Consider the following 20,451-nt stretch of genomic DNA (forward strand, 5'->3'; position numbering starts at 1 on the left):
CAGCCTTATGGATGGGCATTGAAAACCTTGGAAACAATGCCCAGCGCTGATTATCACTTCTCTAGTAGGTTAGTCAGCCGCACAGCTCACGCACGGCTTAGGGCTTAGAAAACGAAAATCACATTAATCGATTTAGGAAACGAGGCTGTATGAATGAAATAAAACGAGTAAGTACAGCTCCGCAACATTAAACCTTGTACGACTCGTCACAACTTTATCTGGAAATCACCACGACTGTTATCGAATTGAACTTTTGAATGATAACACATACTTAGGTCACTCAACAAGTTTTGAAAAGCTCGAAATATAAAAATGGAACTCCATTTTTTTAAAAAGGAATTAATTAGATCGATTTAAAAAAATAACAACGCTTTTTAACGCGGTTTTATTTAAAACAATAGAACGCGAACAATAATTGCGCGTCTATTAACCTGAATGCCTAAGATTTTTATAATGTGCCTTTGAGAACATTGTAGAAATCTCAGACATTCGGATTTCCTCACGATGTTTTCATTCACCGTCGAAGCAATTGATAATTTAGTAATTAAAACGCACATTATTCAGAGGTGCGTGCTAGGATTCAAACTCGGCACCCCGAAAGTGACGTCGAAGTGCTACCCACTGCGTTATCACCGCTTCAATTTCAATAAATACTACACCTTCTACTTTTAATAAATTTTTATTCCTATGTACTTAAGGTTTTCCCGCTTTATAATCTTCTGAGATTCCGGGATAGAACATGACATTGTAAACAGTTTTTATATATAATACCTAAAAAGCTGTGCAGCGTATACAATAAATACTATTTCAGCATCTATAAATCGCATTTTTTTATATGATATAAATACTGCTAATCTTGATGTGGTTGATCTCCAACTGATGGCACAGTGCTCATACAGGATAGAAGGTTATATACTAAGATCATTGACACCATTACTTTTGCGGTTATTAAACTATAAAGGAGGCGGAACTCCTTAACGGACAACATAAAGTTGACCACCTCCTACACAGCGGTGAGCGCTGTGAGTTTTAGTAGGAGGTCCCAGGTTCGATTCCCGGTAGGGCAATTAAAAAAAAAAATATAATAGTTTATTTTTCCACATTTTTACAGTTTTAAAAATATTGCAAGTTTGGAACCTTCTTTTAGATGTAGTAGTACTACACCTGTATCAGAAGACTCCGCTCTTCCATAACAATATCCGTTATATGAGTAAAAGGAGTAAATTATAATTTTAGGGGAAATTATTATTTTATAATTATAATTTTAAAATTTTGGGAATTTATAATTTTAGAATTTTGTCTGGTCTGGTCTGGTGGGTTTTAGCCGTTACCTCCCGTCAAAGACGTGCCGCTAAGCGATTTAGTGTTCCAACGACGTCGCGTGGAAACCGATTAGGCATTATAACTATCAAACTCCCTAACAGGTTAGCCCGCTAATATCTTAGACTGCACCAGTCAAGGGTTAACGTTAAAATCGACTGAAATCTGTGCAATAGGTAGGTATACTTAATATTACATACCTACTTACTTACGTACAAAACTATAGCTACACTAAATCCTATGCAAATACTCGTAATATAATGTTCTCATACAATTTACCTAAGCTGCAAATAAATGATCCAAGAATAATATTAATTAGATGTGAAATTAATATATCATTTATTTAGAATTTCTCCTATAATTATGAGTATTTTATCATTACAGCATAATTGTTTGCATTCACTGTTTAACCTTTTGAAATGACCATTCGATTTAAGAAGTCATTAGTACTAAGGTGCAGTCAAAATTTGAACTGTCCACTGTCCAGTGCTATTTCAGAAGTGAACGTGTAGAGACGCGAGTGAAATGTCTAGTTTTATTCTAAAAACTTTCTCGTTTATTGTATTCTCTTATTATGTGGATACGGCGAATATACTCGGCTTGTTTCCGCACACAGTGAGAAGCCACCACATGGTTTTCGAACCATTTCTAAGGCGTCTTGCGGAAAGAGGCCACAATTTGACGGTAGCATCATTTTTCCCTATGCAAGATCCACCGCCCAATATCCATGAAATCAGCTTCCAAGGAATATACGAGATAAGGCTCGAGTCCATTGACATAAACGACTTTGAAAACGAGAATATCCTGTATAAAGTTCCAATATTAGGATGTGTTGCAAAACAAATACTGCCACTGCAACCCTTCGCGAATGCAGCGTCAAAAATTTGTGAACGTTTAATAGATCTTCAACCGCTAACCGAAGCTTTGAAAGGTCATTACGACCTGGTTATAGTGGAGAATTTCATGGGCGATTGTGTGCTGGGATTAGCTTATGCACACGGGATAAAGGCGCCTATAGTTGCTTTAGTGTCCGGACCACGTATGCCATGGACGATGGAACGAGTCGGTGCTGTCGATAACCCATCCTACGTTCCCATTGTTACATCTGCTTTAACATCGCAGATGTCTTTTAAAGAGAGACTGGAGAATACTTTATCGAGCATTGGTATACGTGAATGGTATAACAGAGAGATATTGATAAAAGAAAGAAGGATTTTGGAGAAGAAATTCGGTAATATTCCGGACTTGCGTGAGCTTGGCAAGAATATGTCTGTGATGTTAATAAACTCGTTTCATGTGCTGAGTGGGGCCATGCCTTTAGTTCCTGGGCTGGTGGAAATTGGAGGGATGCATTTAAAAACCGAGAGGAAACCTATACCGAAAGTAGGTTATTTTTTTTTTATTTCCTAATGACTTTTGAAAATTTAACAAATCTTATTATTTGTAACTTTATTTACCAGAGTAGAGCATCTGAGACGTTCCGAACTTGCACTGCTATTTTTTTCTTTTATATAACTTTGATTGATTGAAACAAAATTATTCCTAGCTTATGTGCCATTGATTGTAATTTCAACAAGTTTTGAAAAGCTATAAAAGCTCGAAATATAAAAATTGAACGCACGTTTTTTAAAAAGCAACTTATTCGATAAACTATTAGATCGATTTAAAAATTATTCCTAAAAACCTTTTCAAAAAATAAAGTTAAATTATAGCTGTATGCAGTGGCGTGCACAGGGTTTGCGACCAGGGTATGCATAAAGCAGGTAAATGGCATAAAATGGAAAAATTTCCCCTTCAATACTAGTTATATAAAATAATTTGGGTATGCAGTGCTTTTGTGCATGTATGAAGTGCACGCCACTGGCTGTATGTGGTTTCTACTGCGTCTCTATTTGACAATTAAACTTCACATAAGTATATGCAGTATCATAGTACCTACAAGATGTTCAGTTTTTATTTAGGCTGAACTCTCTTTATTGACTTCGGTGACGGTGAGAGAAATTTTTCAATATGTGTTATAGTGTATTGCGTAGTGATGGGTCATAGATACCAAATAAAAAAAAAGTGCACAAACACTTGCGCAAACGCAAGTGCACTCTCTCTCTCACTCTCATAGTCCGATGCGACGGCAGATTCGACACGACCCGAAAGAGATCAAGAGAGGGCATGGGCAGTTTGGGAATTTATTATTTCTGAATTTTCTCTGGTCAGGTCAGCCTTCGGTCGTGGCCAGTTACTTAGATGTGCCGCGAAGCCATTTAGCGTAGAAAACGATTCGGAGCATGGGTTATATAACAGGTTAGCCCGCTACCATCTTAGACTGCGTCGTCACTTACCACCGGGTGAGATTGCAGTTAAGGGCTAACTTGTAATGGATAAAAAACCTTCTATATAGTAAACAAAACACTAATGATATTGAACGCTCCACCGCACCGCTTCAACCGGTGTTATTCACGCTTTTATTTTTTTGCAAAAAGTTGGTACAATTTTGCGTTCCGGTTCATTAAATTTTCGAAGGTAAGTGAAAGGCTTCTTACGTTTCCGTTCTGAAGATTAAAATCGAAATTAAAGTAACGGCTATTGTTTTTTGAACTTGAGTTGCTAAGTATCAAGTAACCGGATAGATTACCTGTAAGGTTAGAATTTAAACCGTTTAAAAAAAAAAGTAAACCTGCGTCTGCAATATTGTACTGTCCAATTAGCACAATATACGGCGGTAAGCGGGTAGAAGCGGTGCTAGCCCAGCGGTAAGGACTTCGGCTTCATTTTCGGTGGGCCGAGTTCGAATCCCAACCCGCACCTCTCACTTTTCTAAGTTATGTAAGTTTTAATTCAAAACCTATCACTTGTTTCAACGGTGAAGGAAAATGTCGTGGGGAAACCTGCTTGAGAGTTTTCCATTCCATAATGTTCTCAAAGCCGTGCGAAGTCCACCAATCCGCACTGGGACAGCGTGGTGGACTACGGCGTTAACCCTTCTCATTGTGGTACCTGTGCCCTTTAGTGGGCCGGTAATGGGTTATATGGCGATGATGGTGATGACGGGAGTACGGGTAATAAATGAAACTAACTAAAAAAACTTCAAATTTTATAGGACCATCTGTTCCGCCAATGATCATTAAAAAAAAACAGTTTCCAAAAGTAACATATTGATTTGTATTATTGCAGTACATCGAGAGGTTCCTGAACGAGTCGGAGCATGGCGTAGTGGTATTCAGCCTCGGGTCTCACATAAAGACCATGTCCCTCCCAAAGTACAAGGAGGAGATCTTAATCAATGCCCTCTCCAAGCTGAAACAGAGAGTCATTTGGAAGTACGAAGCAAGCGGGGAGCAGGGCAACTTAATTGGGAACATCCTGAAGGTCAGATGGCTACCGCAATATGAATTGATACGTAAGTTTAAAACCTAAAAAAACACGCTTAGTATGAAAAAAAAAACCAAACTAATTTCTACCTTTAAGTTTAGTTTCTCTTTTAGTATTTCTTAAATTATTATTTTTTTATATTTTATTCAAAATTAGTCTGTAACCCATTCACCATCAAATTAGTTAATATTAGAGAAATCAGCTTAAGAAGTTGGGAATTAAAATTAATACCTGCCTTATAGTTAAAAATTAAATAATTTAACAAAAATCTTATTTTGCAAATTGAAAAATGGAATGCTCTTATCAAATTAGTGTATTGTCATCGGTCCTCGATAAATGTACAAGGTTTTGAAATCAGACCGCTTGAAGGGGGTCATAATCTAGTCCAAAGGAGTCTGTTATAAACATACAAACAAACATACAGGTGAATCTAATAAAAAGCGTGCAAAAAGAAGCCTATGTTACCAGCCTGTGAATGTTTTGACACAATCGGTCAATAACAAACTGTTCCAAAAGGTTGTCTCAAGACATAAAACTGCCTAATAACGTAAACTACATTGCCTAATAATGACGATTAAAAATCACCCTTAAAATTTTTAAAAGACCTTTTACTTCTGGATTTATTTACAAATACCTACCAATATTTTATATTTTGTTTGCTAGACGTAAATTATTTTTTTTGTTTTATGTGATAAGTTAATTTAAAGTATACACAAAACATATTGCATTTCTTAACAGTCAAGTTTAATGTAAATGTTTTCAAAATCTTTTTATTTTTGCGATTTTTAACTTCCGTCTTCAAGTATTTCCGTAGTTATTTTTTGAACTTGAAACATGAGTAATATACTACGTAATAGCGATTGCGACGACATCTCAAAGCCAGTTGTTGCGCTTTGTGGTCTGTAAGTGACAAGTGTACAAGACGTACTCCATATTATCATTATATCATAAAAAAAATCGTTATCGCTTTAAAATTTCAACCACGATCCATGACTCAACGAGCTCCCTGAGGAGGTTGGATAGCGCTAATTTCGTAACTCCTGGCCGATACTAAGAAGTATCTATCAGTTTTGGGCCCACCGATATCGAACCTATTGCATCGTCCATAATGGAATATGCTGAATAATCACTATTGAAATACTCACACAATGGAACACAATCTGAAACACTTGTACGGGTGCTATGGTGATACGCTCGACCGTAACAATAGGAAGATCTTCCTCCGAGCGGGTGATCGTGCTCGGGGACCGAGGTCCAAACGTTTATTTTTGGAAGTTGTATTCTTCGTGAATACTTCGTTTTAGAATTTTTGTAGCGCCATCTAGTTCGGTAATGTGGAGACCGCTACACACTCAAGTAAATTAAAAAACTCTACTAAAAGCTTCTCCCAAAGGAAGGGCTTGATAAAATAATCACTTCGCTGCACGTCTAGCATGGACAGTAGACAATTATCTCCCCGGGGAAAGGGATAAAAATTTGTCTTCTCCCCCAGCTTTATCAACTCTCAAAGCACTGGCGCACAAGTGGAAAAAATATCCAAACAATATATGTGTAATAATAAACGGGGGTAAACTTCACCTATTTCATGTTCCCGTGCTTGAGCAGCTGGACACGTTAATTGCAGTGGCGTGCATTGGGTTCCTTACCAGGGTATGCATACTGCAGGAAAATTGAATATAACGGCTAAAATTTTCCTCCTATACGGGTTTATATATTCAATTTTAGGGTATGCAGTGCTTTTGTGCATATATGAAGTGCACGCCACTGGTTAATTGTATCCCTTGTCAGGGGATAAAATCGGGAGATAAGTATAATTTTTATCTCCTGCCTCTGCTAGCCCTGATGTGCAGAATGGTTGGCGACAGTAGGCCTACTGCGATCGCCATGCATGTTTAACATCGCACCATATGTTACTAACAAGAATATCCAAAAAGATTAAAATATTAAAACACTCAGAGAGGAAATAAGGACATACAGTATTAAGTATCAAGAGCCTAGTCGCCCTTGATACTTAATACTGTATGTCCTTCGGCACATGTCACGACTTGGCAAATCAACTGGGAAGAGACGGCAGTCTTCTTTTCTCTAGACTGAAGAGAAACAGCATTCCAAATTTAATAAGTTGATATATGGACTACTAGGGTAAATTCATCAATGGATGATACCCTGAAAAAGAGAAACAAAAATTACCTTTACCCACAAACGAACGGCCCAATGTCACAAGACAGATTGCCGAGTTGCAGCAATAAATGAAACGAGAAAAAAAAAATAATAATAATATGTAATACTTAGTATTATTGTCACCTACGTGATGATCGGCGATTTCATTGGACACGACTTCTCTGGAACGTAGTACATTATTGCCGAAACCTTGAAAATTCAAACTACAAAAAGGAAATGTTTATTTAGCCGGATTTAAATCCGTTGTTATTTAGTGACCATCAATAATATATAATCTTGCCCTATCCTTATCTAGGTAAACACATATAACACTTACATTGACCTATTATTATATCTACCTACTTACATTGATACTACTATTTATGATACTCTGACCTAAGTTATTAATAAATTTTCATGATTACTTTTTAATATGTTACGGGTAAAACATCGTGAGGAAACCTGCATGCCTGAGAGATCTCCATCATGTTCTCTACGGCGTGTGAAGTCTTCCAATCCGCACATTGGCAGCGTGGTAAACTACGGCCTAAACCCTTCTCATTCTGAGAAGAGACCGTGCTCTGTAGAGGCCAGTAATGGGTTAACGGTGATGATGATGTTATGGGTATTTTTTTTTTTAATCAAGTAAAGTCGAATAGTTACTTTCTATTCGACAGTATGTACCTACACATTACTCCGAAAACTTGGTAACTCAGTAGGCCGACACTGTAACCACTAGGCTATCAGTGCTTTTGGAAGTCATTGATAAAAATTGTTCTCCTTTTTAGAACACAAGAAGGTTGTCGCCTACATCTGCCACGGAGGGATGTTGGGCATGACGGAAGCGGTGTCGGAGGGCAAGCCGATGGTGGTGATACCGTTCTTTGCTGACCAACACCTCAACGCTGCCGCCGCGGCTGAAGCTGGGATAGCATCAGTGGTGTCATATACTGATTTGACGGAGGACTCTTTGACTACAGCATTGGACGTCGTGCTGGGCGAGAAGTAAGTTCACCACCATTCTGTTTCCTATTGCCGATATGCTTTCATTGGCATAAAAATAAGTCAATAAAAAATCCTCAGAAGTGTGATAAGGTAAAACTCGCGCAACAGTCTTTTATCTTCAATACGGTTGTCATAACTTCATACTCACTTAAAATGTTTTGAATTAGTTTGTATAGAAAAATAAATAAGTATGCTTCTTTTGATTAAAAATTTCTTACAGGGCGATTCCTTATGAAATGTACTGAAGCGCTCTTTGACAGTATTTCATAATTCGCTTACACATTGTATATGTGTTCCGTAACACTTTTATAATAATATGTCCCTACCTATCGTTCATTATCTATTTTCAGAATGGTAGCAAAAGCCCGCCAAGTGTCGAAGATGTGGCACGACAGAGAATCATCTCCCCTTGACACAGCTATCTTCTACGCAGAAAGAACGATACGATGGGGCCACGATGCGAAACTTTACTCTACGGCAAGGGACCTACCTTTCTACAAGCTAGCCCTAATAGACGTTGCGCTAGCAATCATATTCGCCGTTGTCGTATTTTTAGCAATCATAATCTATCTATTATTGAAGGTATTAAAACTAGTAATAAGAGAACCGAAAGTGAAAGTAAATTAAATTGAGGCCACATAGGAAATTCGCATAGCCTTAAGCATAAGTTTTGATAAAAGTATGTACTAGAACTAGATTAAGTCACGAATCTCGTCTAATAATAAATTTGAAGGAAAGGTCACAGATAAAGGCTGCCGATTGCCGAAGACAGTTTGCAATACTTATTCGCCATTGAAATCTTTGTGTAATTGAATTTAATAGATAATAATTACATGTCGTGCAGGTGTCGGTGCACTTCTTTTTATCAAGGAAATTTCCTTGACTTTAGATATAACGTAGTTAGTAGCTATTTAACAGAAACTTCGGCCGGAGTTAGGAAGTTAGCGATGTCAGCCCCCGTGCCTTGGAGAGCACGTAAAGCTGTCGGTCCCGGTTATTATAACTTCATTGTAGTAATAGTCGTTAATAAAAACAAATAATATATTCAATAAAATAATAAATTATCATTTAATTGTGGTAATAGCCGTTAAAGCCTACCAACCCGCATTGGAGCAGCTTGGTTTATGCTCTAAAACCGTCTGTCCCATGAGAGACGAGGCCTAAGCCCAGCAGTGGGACGTCAATAGGCTGCGAATGATGATGATGATTCAAATAATTTTTTTTTGTTCATCTTAATACTTAAATAAAATAAAATAAAATGATACCGGGATTTAAGAAAAGAGAAAAGGAAAACCCTAAAATAACAGCCTAAGAAACTGAAACTTAGTTTTTTTTAATAGTCCTTTATGAATAGTTACAGTGAAATGAAATTAGGCGATAGTGGTACGTATAGTCTAGTTTTTCTTACTTGAAAGTTTTATAAATAAATAATCTTTTTGTTACTTATATTTTCAAATTGTTGAGAAAATAATAAAGATAGTCTTTATTGCCATTGTTTTTGTTTATTTTATCAAAACTTCAAAGTCAAAGTCTTAGTCTTAATAGTTCAAAGTCTTGTTCAACTATTCTAGAAATAAAACAAACGGTTTAATTTTTATATCCCTTTTATTTAAGATATATTTTAGTTAGCAATCAATTATATTAATTACTATTATACATAGAAATAATATTTAAAATATAATTAGTAATAAACAGACATCATACACTTTTATTTACTTGATTATTTTAAATTAATAATTACCTACTCCTATTTGCACGCCCGTAATCGTAGTGGTTTTCGAGTATTGTGACACTCTAGTATCACTGCATAACGAACGTTATTTATATTACCTTAAGGGTTAATTTGTTCAACACTACCGCTACCGCTGCTAGCGGACAGATTGTTAATGAAAAATCTGTTATACTTAAAATATAGATAACTAGATCTTTTTTACAGCGCCGCTATTATAGTGTTTTAAAAGAGTTACAAGAAAATAAAAAACAGGATATCGCGATATATTTATAATAATATAGTCTTTGTGAGACAAAATTTCGTGTAAAACAAAACGCTGATATGTATTAACAATCGATTTTCCAGGAACGGACATAAATTAGTGATATCTGCATATCGTCTGCGAAAAGTGGAGAACTCCTTCGTGGGGTTCATTATACGCTTTTATAACATGATTCCTAAGGTAATTCTGGACCTACCAATGAATACATTTAAACAATGTGTAAAAACACATTATATACAGCGAGGTTACTATGCAATTGGTGAATTTCTTAATAACAAGCTAGATTGTAAGCAGACGGCTTCGCTCTCATCTCCTGCGAGATAGATAAATGATTGATAATGTTCAAGATAAATAAGAGAAACTACGGAGTTTCTTGCCGGCTCTTCTCGGTAGAATCTGCTTTCCGAACCGGTAGTAGAGTCACTACAAACAGACCTACTTGACGTCTCAAAAGTGCTTTTAAAGTAGGCCTACTTGAAATAAATGAATTTTGAATTGTGATATCAAAATTAAGGACTCTTTAACGACCTACATAAGATGCATTTTGCTTTGACGTTACAGTGTTTCGATACTCGAAAGCGACTTTACGATTGCAAGCAATTTTATAGTTATTGCGAATCTTATACTAAGCTTTTCGTACTTACCTATCATAAGTGAGGAGGGTTGATAGAGGCATTTTCCACCCTATTCCTATTTAGACTATTTTAAAATGCATTTTTAAAGTTCAAGATATACGAGTATATTACATTCGATTTACGTGATAAATAACAAAGCGAGAAAACATTATTGCTTATTCTAATTTTTTAAGTTATAATCCCACAATTGCCTTAGAACATGGTTGGATGTGTTTGAACTTATTTTGTCATGTTCAATGAGTACATATTTCAGTAGTGTGAATTTTTTACTGAATAAATAATTTTTGTTTACTATGATGATACTAATAAAAAAATCACCTCGAGAAGCCCATGGGCGAAAAATGTCCCTTATCTCCATTCTTCTTTCACTTACTCTGTTAATCAATAGCACTAACAAGGCTAAGAGAATTGCCATCCTTTCCTCAATACTCCCAGCTGAAAAGGATGACACTACTTTCAGAACTGCCAATTTAGTAGTTGGTTTACACAGTCGAACTAACTGTAAACTGGAATGCGATACCACCTTCGCTTCCTCTCTGCTCCCCCCATTTTCCTCGACGTATGAGAAGTGTACGGTAATCTAGGATGTTATGGCAAACAAGATGTTACCTCTGCGGATCATTTTCAAAAAACTAGGAAGCTCCCTAACACCTAAACATTATTTTATGTAATTAAGTATCAGATGCACAGTCAATTTAGACGTGTTATATAACCAGATTATACTTAATCTTATAAAATCGGCACATACTTTAATAATTATACAAACTAATAATATATAAGCTTATTATAATAAGAACATTTTTAGACAACATCGATATACTTAATAAGAATTATTATGGACTAAATAAATAAGAATTACAATTTTAAAAACCCACTTCTCACTGTGGCAACAGAATTTCAAAATATTATAAATACAGCTTTTGCCAAAATTAAGGATATGGTTTATCTAGCCGTAATTTGTTTTTACTATGCTACTGCAAAAATTACGGCTATTTACGGCTACGAAAGTTATTATATGTAATATAAGAAAATAATTCTGGTTCAGATCTAAAAAATCTAAACTATACGTAAAACTAAATAACTGTAAAGGTTTTTAAGCACTTACAATGTTTATCAAATAGATAATAATGGTGCCAATTTTTACTTGAAAACAAATCTCTATACTAAAACAAGTCAATATGAAGGTAGGTATATCTTCATAATGTTTCCAGTGTAAAAGGTTAATACCTCTAGAATTGTCTTTGGTTTCGTTTTGAGATTTATTTACTACAGAATATGTAGGTTCTTTTGGCATGAAGCTCCAAATATCGATGAATGATGATGAATACATTATTTTTTCTTATCCCTTTTATGAATTAGGCAATCTTTCCAATTTATTCTTTAGTGATTTTTTTTAAATAGAAAAAAACGTCTACCTTTATTATTTACTGCGTATTAGTCTACGGAAAAAAAAATCTACGTATACATCTTACCTATAGAATATTTTTTAATACTCCTATAATGATTATAACAATCTTTCCACGTTTCTTTCAATCTTTTTTCAGAATCAAAATCAGAAAAAGAAAAAATTTATTTGCTTGAAACATTACAGTTTTTTGTGTGAAATTTCCTTTTAAATAAAAAACCAGTGCCTATTTTTTTATGCCTGCATCTTTAAATTTATTTGATTTTACTTTTTATATGCACTTTCACAAGTTACAAACTATAAAAAATTAAATAGGAAAAATGGATCCAAGCCCAAAAATTCTTTCTCCTTTATGAGACAACTTAATAAAAAAATAATTTAATATTATAATTCGACGGCAATGATAAAATAAATTAACAGCTTGGAATAAATATTATCACTTAGGTTATACACAAAAATAAGACAACAGTGCCAATTTTGAAAAACTAATTGCTATATCACAAAACTATAGAAGCAGTGTACTATACAGCTCAGGTTATTTTAGCAAATAATCGTTTAGCAGCTACACTCAGCTTAGATATAATGGATTTTAAATATATTTTAGTTTTAAGAAGAGTTTATCTACTGTCCGCCATATTCTTCTTTTTTTTAGAGTGACCTTAAAGAATCAAAGCAAATATGTATTACATGAGACCCAAAATATTTAAAACAGTCCATTGACATATTGTTTGTTAAGTGAAACTGACATTTTATTGTTATTTTCCTGCCTTTTACCCTTATTTTGAATATGAAAAAAAATTCAAAAATGGCCATATAGCCAATCTTTATATATATATTTCTTGTGTGCGTGTGTATGTCACTAAATACCTCCTAAACAGCTGAACAGATTTGAATGAATTTTTTGGTATGCCTTTGGGTGGCACCCTGGATGGTTTAGATTCACAAATCAGCCCGACAGATGGCGCTGGTCTCAGCTAGTATTATATATACATATTATAAATAGCCAATATTAAAATCGTCATATCTGATTATGTATAAATTTTAAAAAGAAAACCCTAATGTAGCTGCTATAACAATCGCAAATAGAATAAGATCTAAGCCTGTAGATCTTTTTCTAACTTTTTTATTTTCAATGGTAGAATATTAACCATCTCCTGGCACAATGCGTATTCCTCTTTCATCATTTTGGCTGCTTCCGGATCATTCTTACAGATATCAACGACTCCCTGGTAAGACTCATAACTTTTCTTAACGTAACTCAAATGTGTATTTTTGTCAACTGCAATCCTTTTCATACTATTCCTTCCAATATGGACATAAGCATTAATCGCTGGTTTCACAACATCACTGTCTAGTCTAATTGGCATTACCCCATTTTTGTCTTTAACAGAAGCTATAAAATTATCGTAACTTTCAATACTTTTCTCGCATAGCATGTTAATTTTTTTCAACAAATGTGGTGTAGGTTTTTCTTTCAATTTGTTAAGTTTCTCCAACTTAATGTTTAGAATTTCTGAGTAGACCTGACCAAGTTCATACCAAAGTTGCCTACAATACAGTAGGTAATATGTTGGATTTAACTCTTTGAGTAAATCCTCCAGCATATCAACTCTTCTCTTGTACATTTTAGCTCTTCTTTCATCATCTTCTTCAAAGAAAGCAAGATACGCATATGACTGTGACCAATCCTGTACCAACTCAATATGATCAGATGCTAAAGTATCTGGTTTGTAATAATCTTTGGCTATATTCAGCCAACGCTGACAGCAAATGAACACTTCGCGTGCATCTTCATATGTTAACAAATATTTATCGGTAATTTTCTCCTCGTATTTAGAAACGTTAAGATCTAGGAATTTCAATCGTTTCATGTCACCCCCACAGATGTTTTCATCATCCTCCAATGTTAAATTTGACAAGTCTGTAAAAAATAGAAAATAAATACTCCAATACAATTTATTATTAACAGGTAAACAGGGCGGGCTAGTATAGGTAAATTTACATATTATGACAATAAGGAATGAGGAGAATGGGTGCAGCCCATCCTCTGTGCTACAACTATAATCAACTGCAATCACCAAACCTTCTCAGCGTGGTGATTGTGGGCAAACCCTCACGTTGGGACAGGCCTGTAGTCCAACAGTGGACTATTATATTTTATCAATTGATTCATATGAAAAGTATTGGGTACTTTTATTCAAATGAGAAGGCATTTTATATAAGTTGCAATATAAACATTGCAGTGTGGTGATGGTGATAACGGGATTTGTAAACTTGAAACTAAAGCAATGAGGGTCCCAAACTATTGTTCCCTCAGGCTTGAGAAGGGCAAGCGGAATTGAATGATAAAATTTAAATCTGTGTTTTGGTCTAGGATAATAATTAGAATGATGAATATATTTTAATGAAGCAGATAATTACTCAGAGGACTTAGCAAGAAGTAATCTATTAGGTTACTTTATACAGTGTAAATAACTAAACTCATTTGAACTTAAGGCTTTCAGAGAGATTGTAAGAGGCCTTTGCAAAGAGTGCACTAAAATATATTTTACCAGCTGAGGCAGGAAAGTTGAAATTGTAAACAGATAAGTGTAACAGATAAGTATTTGAAAAATACCTGTAATAGCATCAGTAACACTTTCAGCATCACTCATAAGTCTATCCTTGGAAGCTGACATTAGTAAAAGGCAATATTTAACCCAGCATCGAGCAACATCTGCAGATCTATGCTTGAATGTTTCCTTTCTAGCCAAATACTCTTCATCATGGATTTCCGATTCCAATAATTCAGTCTCATATTGATCCAAAATAGTTGATGCTGCAGAAAGATGGTAGCGTGATTGATAAAATCCATTTTGCTCGACAAAAAATTGTGATAATGTTGCACTATTCAATGCCCACTCTATTGGGTCATAGTCGTTATACATTAACTGCCTTCTCAGTGTAACATGGCAATATATAGCAGCCTTCACACACTCGTTCAAAGCTCCATAAACTTGGGCTAGGTAGTAAAGCGTTAAGGTGTGAGCCTTCTCTAAAGACATGAAATCCATCAATGAAGTCTCTTCTTTTGGGGTAACAATATTCAAAATGGTTTCTATAGGCACAGGCATAAGCAGTGTGGCTTTGAAATCTTCACAAATTTTTTTCGAAGACAGTAAATAGCCTTTTGCTTTTTCCGGCTGGCCTCTAAAAGACCATAGTAAGCCAAGATTGTTTAGAACATTTAAAAGCAATATTATGACTTCGGGTGCTAAAGCGCTTGGAAGTAGTACTTCTTCGGCCTCCTTTAATGCTTTCTCACAGGAAGTGTATTCATCTGTCTCCATATCTATAGTTCCTATAGACAGCAATACAATACCTTTCAGCGCATCAATTTGTACCTTGGTTAACCCCGATCCAGCTTCCTGCATATTACATAATACTCCGTACATATTTTTCAATATTTCTTTTGCTTTGTATTTCGAGAAATAAGGCTCCTCTTCGGGATCATTTTTGCTGTCCTCATCCAACAATCTGCGCACTTTCGCATAATTTTCTTTCAGGTCGTTAACTATCTCCTTTGCGGACATACCAGTTGGGATAATCATGATGCTTTATAAATAACAATACCAAACAGTACTACTAGGAATATTATAAGCAACAAGATTCGATTTATTTCAGAACTTTGCAATAATATTTTCTGCAATGTCAAACCACTTGAATTTTAATGTACTCTGTGACAGACTACTAATTACTATGGATACTGCCACAGATTATTAAGATACTACCACTAGTACCTACTACACATGGCCTCTATTATACTACGCTAGACTGATAATAAACACTCTTTAATATAACCATTTGATTTAGACAATTTTGGCGCTGATAGCAATGATGAAGGTTCTCGTAACTATAGTCGGAAAAATGTAATAGGCCCGTTTTGACATTTGTGCAAGACCATAGAATGTAACTTGGAACGAAACTGAAAGAAACAAAAAAATAAAAATTAATTACATACAGTGTTTTAAAAAATACGTAAATTTTTTTGGGACGTTAAATAATATGAAAGAATATATCGCGAGTATTCTTTTTGCGCTTACTTCATAGTAGCATGCAATTTATAATTGTTGCGAAACGTTCCGAAAACAGTTACGTTCTCAGTCTTTTTTTTTTATACTAGAGTTGTAACCATTTTTTTACTGTTTTTTACTGAATATCGAAATTAAATATTGTGTAGTTATCTTTACTGCAAAGAATGAGCTTGGTTCTCAAAATGGGTTCTAAATAATGAGTCTGAGATGATGTATCTGACCAAGCGGCACATGACTGAAGCGTCCCCGCGCGCACTGCGCAGTTTTTCGTTCCTCATCTTGTAAAGTTGACTGTGCGCTTGTTTAAGTTTGATATATATTGTTTACTATTACGTTAACTATGACTCTTCTATTTTGGACATTAATTTAAACATAGTGATTTGACTCGATTTTTGTGTTTGTTGTTATATAGTACTAACTCTGTTTCAACATGTTGAAAAGTGGACGTATAATCAACAGCCAGTCACGCGTATTGGTTGTGAAGTTAAAGGAATACTTTGAACGAACGAACACTTTACAATACATAATAATATCAATCAAGTACTGATACAAACTTGAATTGATTTATCGTGAGTATCGAGTACAGAGTCTTATGGTTCCATAACTAGTTACGTCGCGATGACAAATGTCAAAATGGGCCTATTACATTTTTACGACTATAGCGCTAGTGATGTTAGTTTTTAAAATTGATAACGATGTTAGACTTCGGCTATTAATTGTATAGAATTGCTTTTCAACGGAAAATGTACTACCTATTAGTTTTTAACTAAGGCCAAAGTTTATTCGGGAAAGATCGGGAATCAAGGTTGAAGTTGCATCAACATCATTAATTTTGTCTGGTGGGAGTTTTCGGCCTTGGCTTGTTACCATTCTACCAAGACGAGCCTGCACGTAAAACTGATTAGCGGCATGGTTTTAATAAAACTGCTATCCCATTAACAGGTTAGTCTACTACCATCTTAGACTGTATCAACACTTGCCAAGAGTTTCAATTTTAGCCCAGTGCTAATATAAAAAAATGTATTCTAACATTAAATTGAAATAAATTGGTAAACTATGAGACCTCGGACAAATAGAGAGACAAAATATTTATTTCGGTTATCGTAGTTTTTATAGTTTTGCCTTTATGTGGCCATTAAACAATAACTCTGTACCAAATTTCAGCTCTTTGAGTTTATGGGAAGTACTAGTTCCATTCTGATGGTCATGAGTGAGTGAATGAGTGTCATAAATGCGAAACTTTGGAACTAAAGTGTTTGCTTCGCGTTCAACTTGGCGGGTACACTGCCGTGCCCCCCGATAGACATGGGCTGATATTAAAATAAATAAAAATCACCTCGTACTGATTCGCAGACTCATTGATCATCTCTCGCATTGACTCTCATCGTCGCCGATAGGTCAAATATAACACGGCCAGGCGTATTCCATGATTATATTCCACCAAAGATTTTATCTGTTCTTTTAGTGTGAGAAATTTGATCAAGAGTCATATTTGGAAAGTATCGAGTTGATATATTTCTAGCGCAGCGAATATAGAACTTCTACTGGCAGTTCCCGCGTTCGATTCTCCGTAGGGGCAATTTGGGAACGCTTCGGCCATGGCTAGTTATGATCCTACCAATTGCTTATATTTTACGACCTACCATAAGTCTCTGACTTCATTACTCTTGCTGGTGTGTTTATTCCACCAGAAGTCCCTTGTATCTAAGCCTAAGATGGTAGCGGGATAACTAATCAGTTTCTACGCGACATCGTACCGGAACTCTAAATCGCTTTGTGGCACGTCTTTGTCGTTAGGGTGGTAACTAGCTACAGCCTATCAATTATTTCTTCATAATAGAACAGGATTTTCTTTTAAAAGGAAACCAAATACTTTGGGCATAACTTGCACTGTTTATTCTCAATAGAAAGGTAATTATATATTTTGTTACACCAAATATCTTGCTGTAGGTACCAAGGTATATGCCTAATGCAAATCTTTCATCATTTGCACTTATTAACTGGCTTTATAATGCAAAATTTTCAGTCTTAAATGCAATTTAATTTAAAATATATTTAACACATGTTTAGTAAATTATTATTGCTAATAAATTCCAGCCATCACAAATTGTTTCTCTGCAGCTTGAAACCACTATAGAACAGATATAAAATATTACCTACTTATTTTTTTTCAAACGTCCACTTCTGTAATTGCACTGAAAACTACCTTAATGAAATGTGGAAATATTAAAGCCTATGTAGTGACATACTTAATAAAAATATTATCTATGTAAAAAATAAACAGAAGAATAAAATAAAGTTAAACATAGATGATGTGAATAAGTAGGTAAATAATTATTTGACATAAAAGAAGATGTCAATGAATGGATTTTCAATACAACAACATCAATATCTAGACACAGTTACATTCAAATATTTAAATGCATCTATAGGCACGCATATTGTAAATATAAAAAAGTTATGTAGTTTAGTAGGTACATTAGTACAAAACATTTTTGTCCACAATTTTTTTTTGTATTCTTCACCAGTGAGATGTTATTGCCCCTGGAAAAACTTAACTAACAGGATAATAATTTTCTTACTCGGTAGTACATGATATACCTGACTCAGGCATTAACAACTGGAATCAAATAATAATCAGAACCAAACATTTAAAAAAGGTGGTAATTTAAGAAAACATTACCGTGTAACCTGTACGACTGGGACCTCAAGTGACCCTTTTTTAAACACTTAAAAGTTTAATCTACCCAGTTTTCAAAGTGCTAAGAGATGTCCAAAGGTACCGTTTTCATTTGTACTGATAAAATATACTATTAAAAGCAAGATCTGGGAAAAATTACAGCCATCTATTAGGTACCTGTTCTAACAGTCGCTATAGGCTGATAAAAAACATATATCAATTTCATCCAAGTTCTTTTAACCAGGTTATCTCTAAAACTCATATAAATTTTAATAACAAGACACTAGAAATGCCCTTTAAGTATAGAAAACCCTTTCCGTCGAACGGAGTGTCCCAGCGGTCGTACCAATCTGCGCACACGCACGCGCTGGAGGTCATACATTTCTATTTTTACAACAATGCATACACTAGTTGTTTTAGAGCGGCAGTGTACTTAAAAATTGCAATAGTCGCTGAGTAATTTTATATTATAATTTGAATGCTCCGAGTCACGTCAGCGTCGAAAAGGTGACCAAATTATTAGTACACAATATTTCTAGTTTCTTGGTAATAAAATTACCATGGCACATCATTAATTTATAATTAATACCTTTTAACCTGAAAAATTTATGCAACCAGACCATGGTGACTGTCATTATTTGAGTACATAAACCTCTGAACTAAATTGACAAGTCTAAAAATAGTAAATAGTGCCACCCTTTTCTACAAGAAAAAATATGAAAAAGGCAGTACTTCTTTAAACCTGTCTATTTAGTTTAGTAAGGAGATTTTGTAGGTCAACACAATATTCACCAGTGCTAAACATTTCTGTGGGATAATGCAGACTCGAGTTAATAACATCTCCACTGCATCGTAACTTAAAAAAAGGAAAAAAACCTTATACATAATAATCTTAAATGACTGAGGTTTCAAATTAATTAATGTCAGTGAAGAAATTAATTAAATTAGCAGTCACTAAATTAAAATCATAGACAAAAATTAGTAATAAAATAATATGAAAATAAATCTAAATAAATATTTTGAGCCATAGCTCAACATCCATTCATATAAGAAAAAAAAATAAGAAATATTAAAATGGAAAACAATCTCCGATTAATGTGATAGTAATGTAATTCGCAATATTAGCCATAATTTATTGAAATTTATAAAATAAAATACTGAGAATTAATATAAATCGTCATCCTATAAATGTTGGGTTCAAGCCTGCTCTCTCAACAGGAAGCAGATCTTAGACTTTAACAACCCATACTATTTTAATGTGGGTTGTTACGAAAAATATATTGTAAGATAATTTGTAATTTACGAATTGGTTCTGATATTATGCATCTACACAACTGTGTCCACTTTTCAAAGGACCCACCTTGGATACCTTCCTACCTTGAGTCAGTATGATTAAAGTCTGATCTGGATTAATGTCAAACAAACTGCCGTAAAACCCTATACAGTTAACACACTTCTGTTATACTCTTAATATTATGTTAAAAGTTTAGCAGTAAGTTTCTATAATCTTTTTTTTAAAATAAAGTTAAGTAAGAACCGAATTGTTATTTAAAATATAAACATCCAATTTTGTAATTATGGGTTATCAGTCATCATTTTGATTGTAAATAATTTTTGTAACTTAAAAACTCAACTCTACATCAGTAGCAGTCTATTAAAAAGATATTTCGGGCACTTCAATATCTTTAATAGGGAATATGCAAATGTCTCTATAGTAAGTTTTATAGCAACATTTTAGAAATATTGCAATATTTAAAATACTTAGAATACTTTCCCTTATTCATAAATGTAATTGAATAAAATATATAGTGTT

The 20,451-nt window shown here is 34.5% G+C and overlaps 2 protein-coding genes across 2 annotated transcripts; one reads left to right on the plus strand and one right to left on the minus strand.

Annotated features, from left to right (window-relative positions):
* The first annotated feature begins 1,729 nt into the window (after window positions 1–1,729).
* LOC120627729 (UDP-glycosyltransferase UGT5-like) lies at window positions 1,730–8,869 on the plus strand. Its single transcript, XM_039895753.1, has 4 exons — window positions 1,730–2,703; window positions 4,489–4,714; window positions 7,635–7,851; window positions 8,202–8,869. Exons 1-4 carry the CDS (start codon window positions 1,846–1,848, stop codon window positions 8,476–8,478), a joined length of 1,578 nt encoding a protein of 525 aa, XP_039751687.1. The 5' UTR covers window positions 1,730–1,845; the 3' UTR covers window positions 8,479–8,869.
* A 3,429-nt stretch (window positions 8,870–12,298) lies between these two features.
* On the minus strand, window positions 12,299–15,740 carry LOC120627280 (KIF-binding protein-like). Its single transcript, XM_039895220.1, has 2 exons — window positions 14,503–15,740; window positions 12,299–13,806 (listed from the first exon to the last, which is right to left on the minus strand). Exons 1-2 carry the CDS (start codon window positions 15,473–15,475, stop codon window positions 12,980–12,982), a joined length of 1,800 nt encoding a protein of 599 aa, XP_039751154.1. The 5' UTR covers window positions 15,476–15,740; the 3' UTR covers window positions 12,299–12,979.
* Between the last annotated feature and the right edge of the window lie 4,711 nt (window positions 15,741–20,451).

This window comes from Pararge aegeria, chromosome 11 (genome assembly GCF_905163445.1).
Source record: "Pararge aegeria chromosome 11, ilParAegt1.1, whole genome shotgun sequence".
NCBI classification, from domain to species: Eukaryota; Metazoa; Arthropoda; class Insecta; order Lepidoptera; family Nymphalidae; genus Pararge; species Pararge aegeria.